This window comes from Caenorhabditis remanei, chromosome I, assembly GCF_010183535.1.
Source record: "Caenorhabditis remanei strain PX506 chromosome I, whole genome shotgun sequence".
Classification (NCBI taxonomy): Eukaryota; Metazoa; Nematoda; class Chromadorea; order Rhabditida; family Rhabditidae; genus Caenorhabditis; species Caenorhabditis remanei.
The window spans coordinates 10,305,620-10,323,269 of NC_071328.1; the positions used below are offsets into that span (position 1 = coordinate 10,305,620).

Here is a 17,650-nt window from a genome sequence, read left to right on the forward strand (position 1 = left end):
GAAAAAAAAAACAAAAATAGGAACGAGATAATTATGAGTAGGAAACTGAGTAAGAAATAAAAAGTTGAGAGCTTGATGAAGCACATTAAAAAAGCCTAGTTTCAAGTTTTGTGGGAAAAAAAACTCGGAGGTGGTCGGCAAGTGACAGGGTTATACAGCTGAATTCAATGATGAGTTCGAAAATAAATAATAATACTTAGTTTGAAGATCTATTTGGCAGCAATTCTTGATTCTCGACAGTATCGTTGTAGATCGGAACCATTTCTTGCTCAAAAACCGGATTATTGAACGATCCTCGCTGCAAAATTGTTGTGTTCATTCTAGAATGTTTCTCAAAATAATTTAACTCACATCGTGAGATGAAACAAGACTCGTATTTTGTGAAACTAGTTCTATACCCCCTTCATCTATCAAATAAGCTGGGTTGCTGAATTGATCGACGGGGGCACCATGATTTTGAAGTGGGTTGTGACGGAATTGACGGAAGACGGCGAATCTGTGAAATTACATAAATAAGAAAAGGTTATCATTGGAATATTAATACCTGTGTGAGCGGTTCGCGAGTATTCCGACAACAATGACTATGGTGATGATTATGATAGCAATAATGACAAGAGGTTCTGAAAAAACAAAAATGTTAGATTGATCGTTGCAACGTGTCTGTTTCGTTATAACTTACTTGCCCACCGGTCATCTTTATCATTAATTATAATAATTGAGGATCCTTTGACTCGATATTGACATCTGTCTCCGAAGAAAGCTTTGTAACAATCACATTGCGGTTCAAATTCTTCGTCAAGTGTACATTTTCCATCGTGATGACAGAAGTTGTCACATGAATGGTAGTCACAAAGAATTCCTTGAAATCCTGGACGACATACACATGATGGATGCTCTCGATTCACATCCAAATCTGATTCCAAACAGTATCCCTCATTTTGACATTTGAGTTCCTTGCATGTTTTAGCAGTTATCTTATTACAATACTCTCCTCCAAGACCTTGTGGACACTGACAGATTACTGTACCAGATGGTTTTTTGATACACTTGGCTCCGTTTTCACACTCACTGCATTTCGTGTCTTGTTCGCACCGTAATCCCTTGAATCCTGGTTTACATTCACACTCGAAGTGGGTTCCATTCGTTTCCACACATTTCGAATTGTTGGTACAGTAGTCATCACAATGGACAGGAACGTCACATCGAGGTCCTGTGAATCTTGGAAGACATTTACACTTTCCTGGATATCCAGGCATATCAATACACTTTCCACCATTGTGGCACCAATTCGGTTCTTTTTGGCAGATTGGGGAACAATCTGAATTGTGTGCAGCAGCATTCTTCTCACAGGAGCAAGTGATAGGATCCAATGGTTTTGTCAGATCATATGAGCATTTTGATCCATATGGACACGCATCTTTACACAAATAGTTTTCACAATGAAGACCTGTGAATCCAGATGGACAAATGCAATGTGGAGCAGAGGTGTTTGAGTGAGCATATGCACAGAATCCACCATTGAAGCATTCATGATTATTGCAATTTTGGCATCTGTTTCCAGTAAGTCCCGGCTTACAATCACAACTTAAATTAGACGGATTGTCTCCATCACATTGACCTCCACTAAAGCAGTGTCCATAACAGATTTTCGCATTTTCTTTGTGCCTACAATGCGGACCAGTCCATCCTTTGTCACATTCACAGAAGCTGTATGATCGACAGTGTGGTTCTGCTTTTGTGCAGGGAACAGTTTTGCATGATCCGCGTGGTCCACATACTCCTTCACAAACATTCGTGGCACAATCGATTTGTGTATAGTTGGCTGGACAGTGGCATTCTATGTTTCGGGTTGATCCTATTTCTCTGATCGCGCAAGTTTCTCCATTCCAACAGCGTTCGGAACATTCATTGATCTGTAAAAATTATTATACTCAGGAGCTATTGTAATACAAAAATTCTCTCACCTCACACTGCCTTCCATAAAAACCAGGTGGACAAATACACTTTTTCAACGAGCTGCAAGCGGCGTTATTATAGCAGAAATAGTCTCCACATTCTGTAAAATTATTAATTTTCAAAATGAGTTGAAAAATATTAAAAGGAACTAACGGGAAGCTTCTTGATCTTTTTCTCGGAGTTGCAAACACTTTTTGGTCGAAACCTCGAAGAATCTTCCAGCTCCACAGAGGCATTTCGGAATCAATACTTTATTAGCCTGAAATTTCAGAACGAATTGTTTGAAAGGAAAGATTGACCACTTACATCTAATTCTGGAACACAAACAGTTTCTGCAGGGCAATAATCGGATTTGCATGGATTTCTTTGATGAGTGATATGTGATACCGTATGCTTAGCAGGATGGGCGATAAGAAGTTGAATACGTGGAGAGACGTTTCGAATTCTCCGTTGATACTTGTTGGTTTTACCAGTAAACTTATGCATTCTTTGAATGTATCCTTGATTTGTCACCAAATAAATATATCCTCCGAGTAGATCCATTGAAACTGGAGTATCTCCTAATTCGAATTTTCTCACTGTTCTTCTGTCTTTACCATCGAAGGACACCGTTTCAACAGTTCTCTTGAATCCATCAATCCAATATAATCTTACGTTTGGTGAATCCAAAACAAGTGATCTTGGTTCAAAGATATTCCTTTCGACTAGTGCTTTATGAGGCTGTGATCCAGTTTTGAATGGCTGAGAAAGCGGAGTTCCATCAAGATGAGCGGATAGAATTCTCGGAACCGGAGCCACGGTTGTCCAGAATAAAAGTCTTTCGATTGGATCAACTGCGATTGAATTAATGGATCCCGTTGAATTTACAACAAGTGTTCGAGTATTTGTATTCTTTGATCTTGAAATATAAATATTTTCTTGAGTATGGAATAAAACTCCAGGAGAATATTTACTGCTTTCCGTGAAGTAAACATTGTTGTGCATGAAATCATAAGCAATCAATCCAGCCGTACTATCATCCGTTCTCTCTCCCCATCTATCCGTTAAGGTCGTTTCCGACCACTTCTTTGATCTGATATCAACTCGATTGTTTCCTACTCCAACAGAATACATTAGAATAGTTCGGTACATATCATAACCGAAATCAAATCGACCAGGAATCAAATCCATTTTGTAGTTGAAAACAGTTCGTAAACTGGCGTTATCGACAAGCATCAAATGCAGTTGTTTACCATTCGAAAGGAACATTTCAGTCGATTTCGAGAGGGGTTCACATCCATTCAGATCGTGTTTCGTTCTTGCATATCCAGGTGCACAATGACATCTTGCAGTACTATTGTATGCAATCCAACACTTCTGAGGACATGTTCCGAAATGATGGCACTCAAGTCCACAAGTATCTTCATCTGAACCATCACCACAATCATCTCTTCCATCACAACGTGCTAATTCATCAATACATCTTCCATTTGTACACTTGAATTTATCTCTGCACATATCTCTGCAATGAGCTGGAGCCTCGTCACTTCCATCGACACAATCTTTTATTCCATCGCACAATGCAGTTGAAACGTCCAAACATTGTTTCTTGTCATCACAGAACCCAATTCTGAAGCATCCCGCTTTTCGAGTCGCGCACATTTCCGGAGATTCGTCGAGACCATCAGCGCAATCCCACCGCCCATCACATACTTGCCATTCTTTAACCGTTTGTCTCGAACATTGAAATAAAGGATTACTGTAGCCACCATAACTTTGACAGTTCTGTTCATCTTTTCCACTTTCACAATCTATTTTTCCATCACAAATCAGAGATTCGTTGCTCGAAAGATGACATTCCAAATCCGGACATCCTTTTTCATCAGATCCATCTTCACAATCAACGATTCCATCACATGTAAATCCGCCACATCGACGAAGTGCTGGCTTATCGAATAACTTTTTTGTGGCACATGCGTCTTCATCTTCATCTGATCCATCAGTACATCTTGACTTTCCATCGCAAAGATCATTGACAGGAATACAAGTATTATCACATACAATTGCACATTCCTTTTTACATCCTCTCTCATCTGAACCATCTTTACAGTCAATTTCTCCATCGCATTGTCTTCTTTTCGGAATACATTTTCCACTGTCACATTGGAATTGTTCATGAGTACATTCTCCAATTCCAAAACAAGTATCTGGTTCATCTTGACCATTCGGACAGTCATCCTCTCCATCACAATAGAAATCCCTTGGAATACATTTGGTTATTTGAGATGTTGTTTCGTTGACACAAGCAAAGAAGTCAGGTTTACAACTCTTGATATCACATTCTTTCTCATCTGATCCATCGTCACAGTCTTTTTTATTATCACAAACTGAGGTGAGTGGAATACATTTCTTTTTGTCCAAACATTTGAATTGAGCTTCCGTGCATTCAAAATTCTCGCAGAAACTCTCTTCTTCGTCATCTCCGCCTGAGCAATCTTTCGATCCATCACAAAGTTTCGAGGCATACAGACATTGAGCAGTGGCGTTTGGAGCAGTCTTCGAGCATACAAACTGCCCAGGATCACATGGGAATGGAGGACAAACTCCATCAAGGAAGAATCCTTCATCTTCTGCATCTCCACAGTCATCTTGTCCATCACATCTCCACCACGAAGCAATACATTTGTATGTTTTTGTGCATACAAAATCATTTGGCTTGCATTCAGAAACACATGATCTACCTTCTGATCGGAATCCTTGCGCACACATACAAGTGAATTCTTCAGGAGAATTTGCAGGTATACATAGATTGTCACATCGAGCGGGTTGAGAACATGGATGTTTAGCTGTTTTCAGACTTCCCATACTTTGCAATGATGGATGAACAATCTTGAAGCCCATCGGTCGAAACTGTTTATCTTGAATGAGTATTTTTCTGTTATCTCCAGTTATTTTATGCACTCTTTCGATAGTATGATTATGCCAATCACTCCAATAAACATAATCTTCGAACACTGCCAGTGCAAAGATATGTCGTACAGATTTCCTTAAAACAATTCTTCTCTTCGTTCCATCGTAATTGCAAGAGGCGATGTAATCTCTGTGTGCATCTCCGAAATATAATCTCTGTGCTGGTGTATCAACAGCCAATGCATTCGGCCAACGAATCGTACGATCTTCCAGTATGATTTGTTCGCTCGTTCCATCCATATTCATTCTTCCAATATGTGCAGAAGCACCCCAATCAGTCCAGAAGATGAGTCCATGTATTGGATCGAGTACAATTGCTCTTGGATCATTCAGAGGAGTTCCTTTGAGAAGAATTCGATTGAATCTACCTCTCATATCACAAACAGCAATTGCATCGTGATTTCTGTCAGTGTAATAGATGTTCCTTCCAAGCCAATCGACCGCGATTCCATCAATTCCTTTCGTTGGAAGAGAGTTAATAATTCGATAAGTGTTTGGTTGATTACTCATTGATACGATTCCTGCTTTGTTTCCACTATTTGTTACATCTGTCCAATAGATCAAATCACTCTTCACATCGTAATCCAATGCGACTCCGTTCGTTAAATTCGAGAGAAGTGTTGCTTTTGCGTGTCCATTTATCGTGAAAAGCTTCAGTCGATGACCATAAATCAAAAGAATTTCCGGTTCAATTGTATCATTTCTTCGACAATCTCTCTGATTATCAGCAAGAATATAGCCAGGAGCACAGAAACATTGATGCCCGATATCCCGACGATCAATACAGAAATGAGAGCAATTCGCTTTTGGACATGAAGGCGATCGTAGACAAGTCTTCTTGTCATATGGAGACAGATGGAATCCCTCATCACAGGAACATGTTTCGAAGCCAGCATGTCGGTGACAATTCCACGGTTGTTCGCATGAATTTCTAGTTGACGAGCAGTTTCCTTGTGGTAGATCACATTTCTCATCGAGTCTGAAGTAAAGGAAAAGTTATTATTTAAACTGATTTTTTGATTCAACTCACCCAGACATGCAATCCTTCTTTCCGTCACAAAGTTGTTTCTCTTGTAAACATCCAATAGTTCCGTTTTTTAAAACACACGACCATCCATTCGGACATCCTCGTTTCGGTGGTTCAGATAGTGAGCATATCTCAACCCATTCATCTGAACCGTCTATACAATCAACTGATGCATCACAGAGACGGGATGAGTCAATACATTGTCCACTATCGCACATCCACTCATTCTTTTTGCACTGTCTATCCAAAGAAGCACAGTTCTCTTCATCGAATCCATCTTGACAATCCCTGATTCCATCACAAACAACTGCCGTCAACTCACAAGCAACAACACATGTCTCATCGGTACATCTTGATGGAACGTGATATGAAGTCTTTCCAGGTGCACAATCAATCTCATCTGATCCAAGGGACTTTGCATTATCCAGACAATCATCAGTTCCATCACATCTCCAAGCCATTGGAATACATCTGTGGTTTGTGCATCTGAATGTTGAATTTGCATCTTTTGAATCACATTCCGTTTCACAAGAGTTCTCATCTTCACCGTTCGGACAATCACTTCGTCCGTCACATTTCTGTTCAAGTGGAATACATTTTTTCGAAAATCCACAAGTGAATTCAAACGAGTTACACGCTTTCTCTTCACAATCTTTCTCATCTGATCCATCAGCACAATCCGGTTGTCCATCACATCTCCATCGCTTTGGCATACAGTTTCGAGTCGCCAAACAAGCGAATTGAGTTTCAGAATCACAACTTCTCGGAGGTGAAACACTTCCTTTATTGAAATCGAAATCAACGAGACAATCGGTTTCATCTGATCCATCATAGCAATCATTTGTTCCATCACATTTCCATGAAGGATGAATACATTGAGATGTAGTTTGACAGTTGATTAACCCTGTCAATCCGAATTCATTAAGAACTGAGCAGTTTCTGAATGGGCATCCAATTTCGTCACTTGCATCGTTACAGTCCTGGACATGATTACATCTAGCAGTTCGTGGAATACATGTCCCAGAAGTACACCTGAATTCATTTCCACTGCAAGTGCAGTTCGCTTCATCCGCAAAATTTGTGCAATCATTGACACGGTTGCATAATTTTTGTTCAGGAATGCAGAGACCATTTCCGCAGTTAAAATATCCAGGACGGCATACACGAGTCGAGCAATATTTAGCATCTTCATCATCGAACATCGGACAATCATTGAATTGATCACATGTATCTTCATACCGAATACACAGGTCAGAGTGTAAACATTTGAATTCATTCTCTGCGCACTTCTTGTCGTCAATATCTGTAAAATAGGTGTTCGTTGAGTTGCTTTTTTCATGAAGTCTCCTTCCTACTTCCAGTGCATGTCCTATTATCCGGATTCAACCGTCGTTCTCCGTTACAAGCACATGTTGCTTGTCCATCAGCCATCAATCTACAGTAATCCTCGCATTTCAATTCGTTTTCGAAACATGGATTTTTGGTGCCTGCAATGTTTTATTGCATAAAACATGTGCGAAACAGAAAACTCACAAAATTCTTTTTCCATATCAACAACAACTAAACCAACTGGAACTTCTGTGGCGCGGTTCAATGTTCGATTCTCAACTCCTGAAATCTTATTGATTCCAACCACTGATCGCCTGACCCAATCAGTGAAAATAATTTCATCCTGATAGACAGCAAGTTCGAATGGATGAATTGATGGAATGTCGGAATTGGAAACAACGATCTGAAATACTTAGAATGATCGGTGAAAGTATATGTGGATAGTATACCTCTCTATGAGATCCATCATAATCGCAGCGAGAAATTTTGAAATCTTTGGAATCCGAAAAGTACAATTTCTCTGAATCAAGATCAATCGTCAATCCTCGTAAGTCATGGAGATCTTCTTGAACGATTTGTTCCTAAAAAATTATTTTTGGAAAAATTACGCATAAAAATGAACTTACTCTTTTGAACCCGCTGAAAAATACCCGCTCAATAACTGATCCAGTGACTGCATTATTTGTGAAAAATAGAAGCATTCGACATGGATTAATTGCAATATGGCGAGGACGATCTCTGATTGTCAGAGTCAAAACGACACGTGGCTCCTTTGGATAACTTTCAAGATCGTTATCAGATACATCGATTCTCCAAATACTTGCCGGATTAGCTCTCACATAATACAGTTCTCGATTCACTTCGTCATATGCCATACTTGGAACAACCCCAACATCCTCTGCAATCACAACGCATTGAGTTCCGTCGTAGTTTACTGCAGAGATTCTGAATTTATCGTAGTCAGCGAAGTAGATTCTTCTCCTTGAAATATCAGCAGCGATTGCTCCTATCTTCGACATGACACAACGATTTGATGTGATTTGTTCATGTGGAGCAGACAAATGACCAGGAGTTGGCGACAGAAATTCAATTGAAGTGAAACGAGTAAAAGCTATAAATGAATATGTTTCACCGCAAGTTCCATCTTCTTGAGTGATCGAATGAACACAAATACATTCTTTTTTGACTATCGCGTCGGTTGGTGTAGTGATACAAAGATGTTCACATCCTCCATTATTGTTAGAGCACGCGGTGTAAAGAATCGAGTTTGTCGTATCCATCAAATCGAAATCAATGACTCTCAGCTTCTGTCGTGGCAATCGTTTCTTGATTGAATCAACTAGAACCACAGTTCCATCTTTTTGAACTAATCCTCTTACAATACTTCCAGAAGAATTGAACTTGTCGAAGAAGAACATTTCGTCTCCATTGAATGATAAACTGACAACTTCAGCGAGTCCTTGTGCTTTGAACATTGCCACATTTCTCTGCTCATTTTCTCCATCGTAGTCGACACAATCGACTGCAGCTCTTTCTGAATCCATATAACAGAGACGAGAACGTTGTTCATCCACTGCGATTGTTGCAATCGAAGACTTTGGTACAATACATTTGACTTCCGTTCCATCGTAGTTTGATGATTTGATACAATGAGCACTTGCCCAGAAAAGTTTTCTGTAAAGCAATCAAGTTAAATGTGTTCCATGTGATCAATTGAGAACGTACCCTTTGGGAGGATCAACTGAAATCTCATAAGGAACTTTCTCTTCATCTTCCACAATGGTTGAATACATTCCTTCCTCGTAACGCTCTGGATCTATCAAAACAATAATTCCTCTAGCTGAGACTGATTCTCTTGCGGAAACAAGTAGATATCCAGTTCCTCTATCAATTGTAATTGCAGCTATCCGATGAGAACTCGTAGAATAAACCATGTGAGCAAAGGAACCATTTGTAGCACACTTCCATACCTCATTCTGTCGAGTCACAACGTAAATCTGAAGTTTCAAACTATTGCTCACTAGTTTTTGTGATTAAATAACAAACCACATCTTTTTTGGAATCAGCTACAACTCGGACAATCCTTTTCTTTGCCACATCACTGTGCAAACTGTGAGCTCGAATCTTCTGACTCATCTCCTTTGCTTTCTGATCTTTATACCATCCAACAGAATGAACTGATCCATCATCGGTGACACAGAAGACTCGCTTTTCAGCAGTCCGACATTTTCCGTTTTCCATGAAAAAGCCTTGAGGACAGGAGCATTCGTATTGATTGCTTGGTAGACTCAGACAAAGGGATTCACACTTTTTGCAGTCATCTGGAACTCTTTTGATCACTGGTGAAGTATCAACAATTGACAAGAAGAACTGAACAGAACTATGAAGTGGAACAAGCATTACACTTCCTCGTTGCGTTGTTTTTATCCCCTTTATTCCCAATCGCCTGATCGTTGTTTGATTTGCAATTCGAACAAATTCTCCGATCAGAATATCTCCATTTGATGGATCAACAGCAATTGAACTGACATTTTTATCTCCTCCGGGCACTTCGATCTCTTGAATTTCTTCGTTTGCTGGATTGAATTGAACTATTTTTCCTTGAGATATCCAGTAGATCTGAGAATTGAATTGGTCTACAGAAGGATTATATACTTTCGTGAGCAATGTGGAATTGACTTTAAGCTTCTTCGCATCATTTCCATTGACGGACATTGTGAAAATAGTGAGGGGACTTGTTCCAGAATCAAACCAATACAGTCTCTTTGTTGAATTCATGAAAAGAATATCTCGTGGAAGTCTCATTCCACTCAAACTATTCGAATCGATCAACACTTTCTTTGATTTTCCATCCGCACTGATAACTTCAATTCTCCCGATTCCATCAGTCGACATTGTCATGTAAGTATTTCCAAGAACGGGGTCAATTGCCATTCCACTAACTCCATATAGATCACTTCCAACAGCTAGAATCTGGTCATCTGCTTCTCCAGTTAGATTGACAAGTGACACGTGAGTTGACATATCATCTAGGATTTGAAGACGATTGTTGAAACTTCCAACTGCTCGAATGTTCTCAAATTGTTTTCCAGAGACGAGAGGGAACGCATGTGGATGCGGAGGAATCGTCGAATAGCCACGTACTCCGTTTTTAGTAGAAATGAGAAGAGTTTGTTGGATATCAACACATCCATCATCAGTTGTTGATTGCATGTTTGTACACTGGCAACTTGCTTTATTCTTTCCATTATTCAAACAGATTCCATTGCATTCGAATCCATTACACATGTTTTTCAGTTGTTGTTTCTGCTTCGAGCGGTGTACAATCTTCAGTGAAAATGGCTGAGTTGAAACTCTTTCAATAATTGACACATTTCCTCCAACCCATTTATCAACTTTATTTATTGTATTCGTTCTCCAATCAGAAAAATAAACGTGTCCTTCATAAACATCGATTCCAAAACAGTGCCCAAGTCTCTCTGGATCTCTGAATACAATTATATGATCTCTTCCATCATATGTTATTGTATGAATTGAGTCTGATTTTGCATCAACCCAATAAACTCTCTTTGAGATTGTATCCAATGCGATTCCATTCGGCCATCCAGCTTGAGCAACATTTGATATCTTCCAGACAACTGCTCTATCCTTTCCAGCAAGAGAACATCTTTCAATTCTAGGGTTCGCTTCTTCCCAATCAGTCCAGAACATTAAACCTTCTTCAACATCAATTGCCAGAGACCGTGCATTTCCCATATTCTCATTTACAACTGTTCCTCTTTTGGATCCATCTTCCGATATGACTTGAATTGTATCTAGATAACTATCAATCCAATAAATGTTTCCAGTTATCCAATCGATTGCAATGCCTTCTGCATTATAAACTCCATAAGAAACAATTGTTCGTTGGTATAAAATTGTTCGCTGGTCCACTAATCCCGCGTATATTTTATCAGAGGATAAGTCCGTCCAATATATTGAAACTGATCCATTTTTATTATACTTGAAGTCCAAAGCAATCGCATTCACAAGGCTTGAAATCATCGGAGAACTTCCTGGATATTTCGATTGAATCATCCGAATTTCATGACGATTTGAATAAATCAAATATGGTTTCTGTGGGTCATCCGAAACGCAGGAGAATCCATCATCCGAAAGTTTGAATCCATCTTCACAGTAACATAAATGACGAGATCCATGTGGAATACAGTGTTGCGAACATTGTCCAAATCTACATGGGTCTTTCTTAGAGCACGTTACACCGTCTTTATCAAGATAATGTTCGTCTGGACAAGAACATATTGGACCAGATGGAGTAGCACGGCAAGTATGAGAACATCCTAGTTCATTGGTGGCGTTGCACTTGAAAGAACACCAGATTCCTTCGTCATCTCCTCCTGGACAATCATTTTTTCCGTCGCATAGCTTTTTGTCAGATATACATTCGAACTGCTCGCTGTCACATTTGTACATTGGAGCTTTGCAACGAAGATTGGCTGCCTGAAAACCAAAGCTTTGTTAAAATTAAATTGTTAAAGCTCAAAAGTATCTCGAATGTTAGAACTGTCTCGATGTATAAATTTCCATTCTCAAAAAATCGAAATGTGTTTCTGATAGGAAATGGCTCTGAAATCTACCTTTCTAGAATAGGAATATTGAAAACCCCAAAAATGGAAAAGACTTACATCCAATCGAATGTTTTTACAGTTGAGTTCATCTGTTTTATCACCACAATCATCGACTCCATCGCATGCCAACTGCTTCGAAATACATTTGTTTCCGTTTTTGCAGCTTATATGTGTTGTACTGTTACACATCGACGCAGGACATTCCTTCTCATCTTCTCCAGTCAAACAATCCGGAAACCCATCACAGAGTTGGAAACTTCTTAAACATTTTCCATCGGCACACATGAATTGATTCATTTTTGAGCACGTTGAAGAAGTGTTTCCTTTGCAGAATTCAGGTGATTCGTCACTTTCATCCTCACAATCAGCCACTCCATCACACTGGAAAATCGCATCCAAACATGGGGATTTTCCATTTGAACAACGAAATTCTCTTCCTTTTATACACTTTTCTTCGTCACAATTCCTCTCATCCAATCCATCCAAACAGTGTGAAACTCCATCACATACTTTTAATTGTGGTATACAAATTCCAGTTCCACATCTAAATTCTTCCGGGCCGCACAGATTTTTTTGTTGACAATTTTCCTCATCTGACCCATTGTCACAGTCTTTGACTCCATTGCACTTTTTGAGTAAATCGATACATTTGGTCTTCGAACAACGGAATTGATCTGCAGTGCATTCTTGTTTTACAGCTTTCTTACACAGATGATCCAATTCGTCTGTTCCATCAGCACAGTCGGTCTTCCCGTCACACAAAAATGACGGTGGAATACAATTTATTCCATCACATTGGAATCGGTGTCCAACACACTTGAAGTCTTCTGGAAACATGAATATTAACTTTTTGTCGAGAAGTCCTGAAGTGAAACACTTACTGCAAACTGCATTCGGATCTTCATCACTTCCATCTCCACAATCATCATCTCCATCGCATATATTCTGTCTCGAAATACATTTTTTGCTATGCAAACAAGTGAATTCTGTTTCATCTTCACATGCGCTCGGATCAATCCATTTCTCGTCCCTCACACATTTTCCATTGAAAATCAACTTCATTCCATCTGCACATCCACATTTCACTGGTTCACATCCTACTGTTCCTTTACAAGAACTCGCAAAACAGAAGTGTTCACAATTGTTTGAAGAAGTTGAGCACGGTGATGTGGCTGGAAATTTTCAATTATTTTTAGTTTTTCGCGTTCAAAAATCTTACTGTTTGGAGGAGAATTTTTGAATACTGCGAGCTCAAAAACAGTGGCAGAATGTTGGAAAATCTCTTGAACTTCTTCAGGAAAATCAACGTGAACTCGTTTGACAGCTCCTCGTTTGAATTCAGTGAAGAAGATGTGATTGTCAAAGAAAGCAAGACCATATGGGTGAGATATCTGAAATTAAACGAAAAGTTATTGAAACTGATAACCAAGAAGAAACAAACCTTGTCCACGCCTTGAATAAGAATTTCTCGATCAGATCCGTTCCACCGGATTCTTTCAATCACATTTCGATAAGCATCACACCAATACAAAAAGTCATTTTTCAGATCAAGAGCCAATCCATTAATCCACATTGCATTCTTTGAAACCAATGTTTTTCGTTCGGTTCCATCAAGTTTCGATCTTTCAATCATTGCAGGAATACTCTCATCGTCAGCATTTTCTTCGCTCCAACTTCCCCAAAACAGATAACTTTTTGCAATATGAATTGCAATTGCTCTGGGATTACTCATATTTCCACTCACAACAATCTTTTGTATCGAGAGATTCGATAATCTCTGTACTGTAATCAATTTTCGTTTTTGATCAGTCATATAGAGATTATCTGAAGTATGATCATAAGCCATTCCTTCACAATTCATAACTCCAGTCAATCCGTGATACGTGGCATTTGATTGATCCATCTTCTGAATAACTAGTGAACGTCTCTTCAAGTCAAACATCAGTATTCGTTGTCCTTTTGGATCAAAAGTGATTGCACTTGGTCGTTTGACAGGAAGAATGTCAGGAAATCCAACATTTTCAGTAGTGTAGTTTGAATTGAAACCAAGAACTTTTACTCTCGCGGGTCTCAACTGAGCAAGCACCAGTAGCTCTTTGTCTTTCAAATCTTTTCCATTTATTACTTGACATTTGTTTTCTTTTTGAATCAATCCATCTCTACAAATGCATGAGAATTTCTTCTCGATGTGTCCAATACAGATGTCATCACAAGATGCTGCTTTACAAATATTCTTCCCTTTGTTCTTCCAAGCGTGTTCATTTTTTCGGAAATGAGTTACATCGACAAGAATTGTGTTGGGTCCTCCGTTATTTGGCGGGGTAATCTCTTTCCACGTCTTCAACATAGAATCAGAATCTTTTTCCAGAGAATTTGCAACAAAAACACGATAGTCTTTCAAAGTGATTATCAGTTTTCCTTCAGCATAATCCATTTTTTTGATCTTTTTAGCTATTCTCCCGGAAACAACAATTCTCGAATAATTGGAGTTGTAATCGATTGCTTTGATTGAATTAGCAGTATTATCCACGTAATAAAGTGTTTCCGTAAATGGATCAACAGCCAATGCAGGAGCAGTTATTGGCTGAGTTGTCAGTCGATATCTTTTTCCCGAGGAAACGTCGATTCTCCAGATTCCTTGTTGGAAATAGTCGCTGTCCGTGATGAAGAGTTGACCATTCAATCCATCATACTTGAGATCTTGAAGAGTTCCCATTCCTCCAGCAACGAATGTGTGACATTTCGAAATTCGAACAGAATCATGCTTACAGATGAAGATGTAATAGGAACCATCCGAGAAAATCCAGTTATTTCCAAAGTTGTCAAATCGAAGCAAACGAATGGCGGTCAGTTCAAAATCAATGGCATATGATTTAGTTGCAGGTTCAGATCCTTCAGCATTTCCGCAAGTGATATAACTGTCATTGGAAGTTGGATGCTCGGTTAGACAGATAACTGGAACAGTTGCTTCAGGAAAGTCCGGATGTTGGGTAACAAGAGTGATAGCTCCAGGTTTTCCAAGTGGGCGTGGCATGCTTGTATAATTTCTTCTTGAGTTGTTTTGTATGACGTAAAGTTTGAGCTTGGTGAGAATAGCAATCGTCGGAGTCGATGCTGAAGTTTAGGGAGAAATTTTAAATATTTAAAAAAATTAATTTACCTTTTACATTTTCGACACAATGAGTTCCATTTACCAGGGAGAGCCTGGGATCGAAGCAAGAACAGGAAAATGTTCCATTCTTATGATCAGTGCACCCTTGACTACAAACTGGTGGAAGACCTGAAAATTGGCATAAATGTTCTCTTCTTACTTTTCTTGATTCTCACCATTTTTAACTTTTGCACAGTAATCAAGAAACTCGCATTTTCCTTTTTCATTCAGAATCTTGTTTCCTGGACAATAACATTTGATTCCATCCATTGTCATTGCTGCTCCATACTCGCATTTGTCAGCTGTAGTTGGATCTTCCACGTGACACATTGCATGTTCATCCGAGCCATCAGAACAATCAAGTTTGCCGTCACAAAACTTAAAAAGCGGCACACATTGAGCAGATTTCAAGCATGCATACTCGTTCTGCTCGCAATGCAAAGGTTGGTTGCCTGAAAACATTTCAAAATTGTTTGAAGAAAACTATCTGGAAAAGATACTGACACATTTCGGGAGCTTCATCGGAAAGATCTTTTTCTCCACTTGGAAAACGTCCACAATCAGGCTGTCCATCACACAAATATCCAGGAGGAAGACATCTGCCCGTTTTGCATACAAACTCGCTTTGAAGGCACGGTCTTCCTGGAATCACAGTTTATGAATAAGACACTTAAAACTAGAAAATTTTTAAACAGAACATTCACAAGATTTATTCTTTTTTAAATCATATTTTTTTTCAAATTGATGAGAAAAAAGAATAAGCTATTATCAATAATAGTTAGAAACTGATGGGTTCCGCCGTTGACCGTTTTCGGAAGCACTATGATTCCCCCTAATTTTTCCCTCGCCTTCTCCAATGACAGTAGGAAAAATTAGATTTTTTGGGCTTTACCTGTTCGACTGAATTTTCGGAATATACTGATACAACATGAAGCTTAAAATATGAGTAATATATAATTGATTTGATGTTTGCTATTGAATTAAAACCAAATGAGCTAGAATGTTTGGAAGAGAACAAAGGCGAAACTTACTACACGTGGAAGGTTCATCTGAACCATCTTGACAATCGGGATACCCGTCACAATACCATTGCTCTGGATAACACTTCGGACCACTTTCCGTAAGACGATCGCATTCTCTCATAGGAGGTAAACATGGTGGAGATGGTAAAGAATGATCTAGAAATTGAGAAATATTTCTTATTTTCTTAATCAGTTAGAACTACCTTCCCAGTCATCTGAAGATTTGACGATATTTAAACCCAGAAGGGCGATAAAAAGAATAGCTAAATAACGGGAAGAGAGCATCGGTATGTATACAAAACCTTCATGGAGAGCCGGTAGGAACAGGTTTCGACTGAAATGATCATATAGCGTGTGACATGGAAAAAGAGAAGAGAATAGACAAAGACTAATTCGATTGGTGATTTTAATTTGGAACTAATTGCCATTTGGTTTCGATAGTTCAGAAGAGAAGAAACGAAATCAAGGGGAGGAGAGAATTGGAATGAATAAGAAAGGGAAGTAAGATGGAAGACGATGAGCCGAATGCAATAAACAAAATTAAAATAGAGGAAGGACGGGAAAGAGAAACAGAAGAATCAGATTTGAACAAGAGAAGAAGAAGAAAGAGAGAAGAAAAGATTTGCAAATCATATTGGTTCTCAAAATGAACTATGACTCAGTAAAACATATTTTGAATTGAGGAAAAAATAAGACATACATAATAATTTGTTACTTTCTAAAATTTGCTAGCTTTTCAGAAATATATCAGAAACGCTTCTTTCAGTGTTCGATTCTCATGAACTGATAATTTCTCAGCCGATAAATGGAATCTCCCATTAAATACAAGACGAGTACAGGTTTTTCAAGTGGTTTGTAGTGAAATAAACTCTGAAAACTTGATTCAAGGTGATGGTCAAAAACGGAGAGAGTAGAGAAAGTGAGACCCAGATATAAAAAGAGAAAGAATGCGAACTTTCGGCATTTGACACAAAAGAAGGCAATTGAAAAGAGAGTAGAGTTATGTTATGGTACGGAGGCGGCACAGAGAAAAGAAAAATGGAAGGGGTAGACGGGAGAAAGAAGAACAGTATGTGGTGGATACAAAATACACCATTTAATAGATTGAATGAAGGTAAGTAAGTGCATTCGACAATACAGAAAGTATTGAACAACGGAAGGAACGAATATGACAGATTCCAATCCAAGTACCAAATTTCTTGTGGAGTAAAAAGAGCCCACGAATCAGAGAGAAGGGCTCCATCCAGATGTGAATAAATTCCATCCATCTTTCAAACTACTTTGAAACCAAAAAACGATGCAGTCGACAAAAAAGCCGGAGGGCGAGTAAGTACCCAATAAAACTGGAGACATTCCAACCCTGGGTGTCTTTTTGACTTGAAGAAGAAAAATGAACGGAAGTGAAAAAAGAGGATGAAAAGAAGGATAGAAGAGAGATATCTGGAGAGCCAAGAAATTGTGCGTGATGGAGAACGAATGGCTATTTGGGAGAAAAGGGTACCAAGTACAATTTATGATACGAGAATTGGATATCACCGCAAAGGGCAAGAAAAATTAATGGAAAACGTTCTAGCAAGGGAAGTGAGAT

General features: G+C 38.9%; 1 protein-coding gene across 1 annotated transcript; it reads right to left on the reverse strand.

Moving 5' to 3' along the window:
* Nucleotides 1-196: 196 nt before the first annotated feature.
* GCK72_002221 (uncharacterized protein) lies at nucleotides 197-16,347 on the reverse strand (the record flags this gene model as incomplete). The annotated part of the gene is made up of 23 exons (XM_053723319.1): nucleotides 197-298; nucleotides 352-496; nucleotides 545-620; nucleotides 680-1,913; nucleotides 1,965-2,056; nucleotides 2,110-2,215; nucleotides 2,263-5,884; nucleotides 5,936-7,235; nucleotides 7,288-7,419; nucleotides 7,466-7,664; nucleotides 7,711-7,842; nucleotides 7,888-8,935; nucleotides 8,987-9,258; nucleotides 9,308-11,761; nucleotides 11,947-12,716; nucleotides 12,771-13,061; nucleotides 13,109-13,280; nucleotides 13,331-15,003; nucleotides 15,050-15,169; nucleotides 15,217-15,492; nucleotides 15,545-15,682; nucleotides 16,072-16,218; nucleotides 16,266-16,347. The coding sequence occupies 23 exons, from the start codon at nucleotides 16,345-16,347 to the stop codon at nucleotides 197-199; spliced, it is 14,583 nt and encodes a 4,860-aa protein (XP_053591964.1).
* Nucleotides 16,348-17,650: the final 1,303 nt, after the last annotated feature.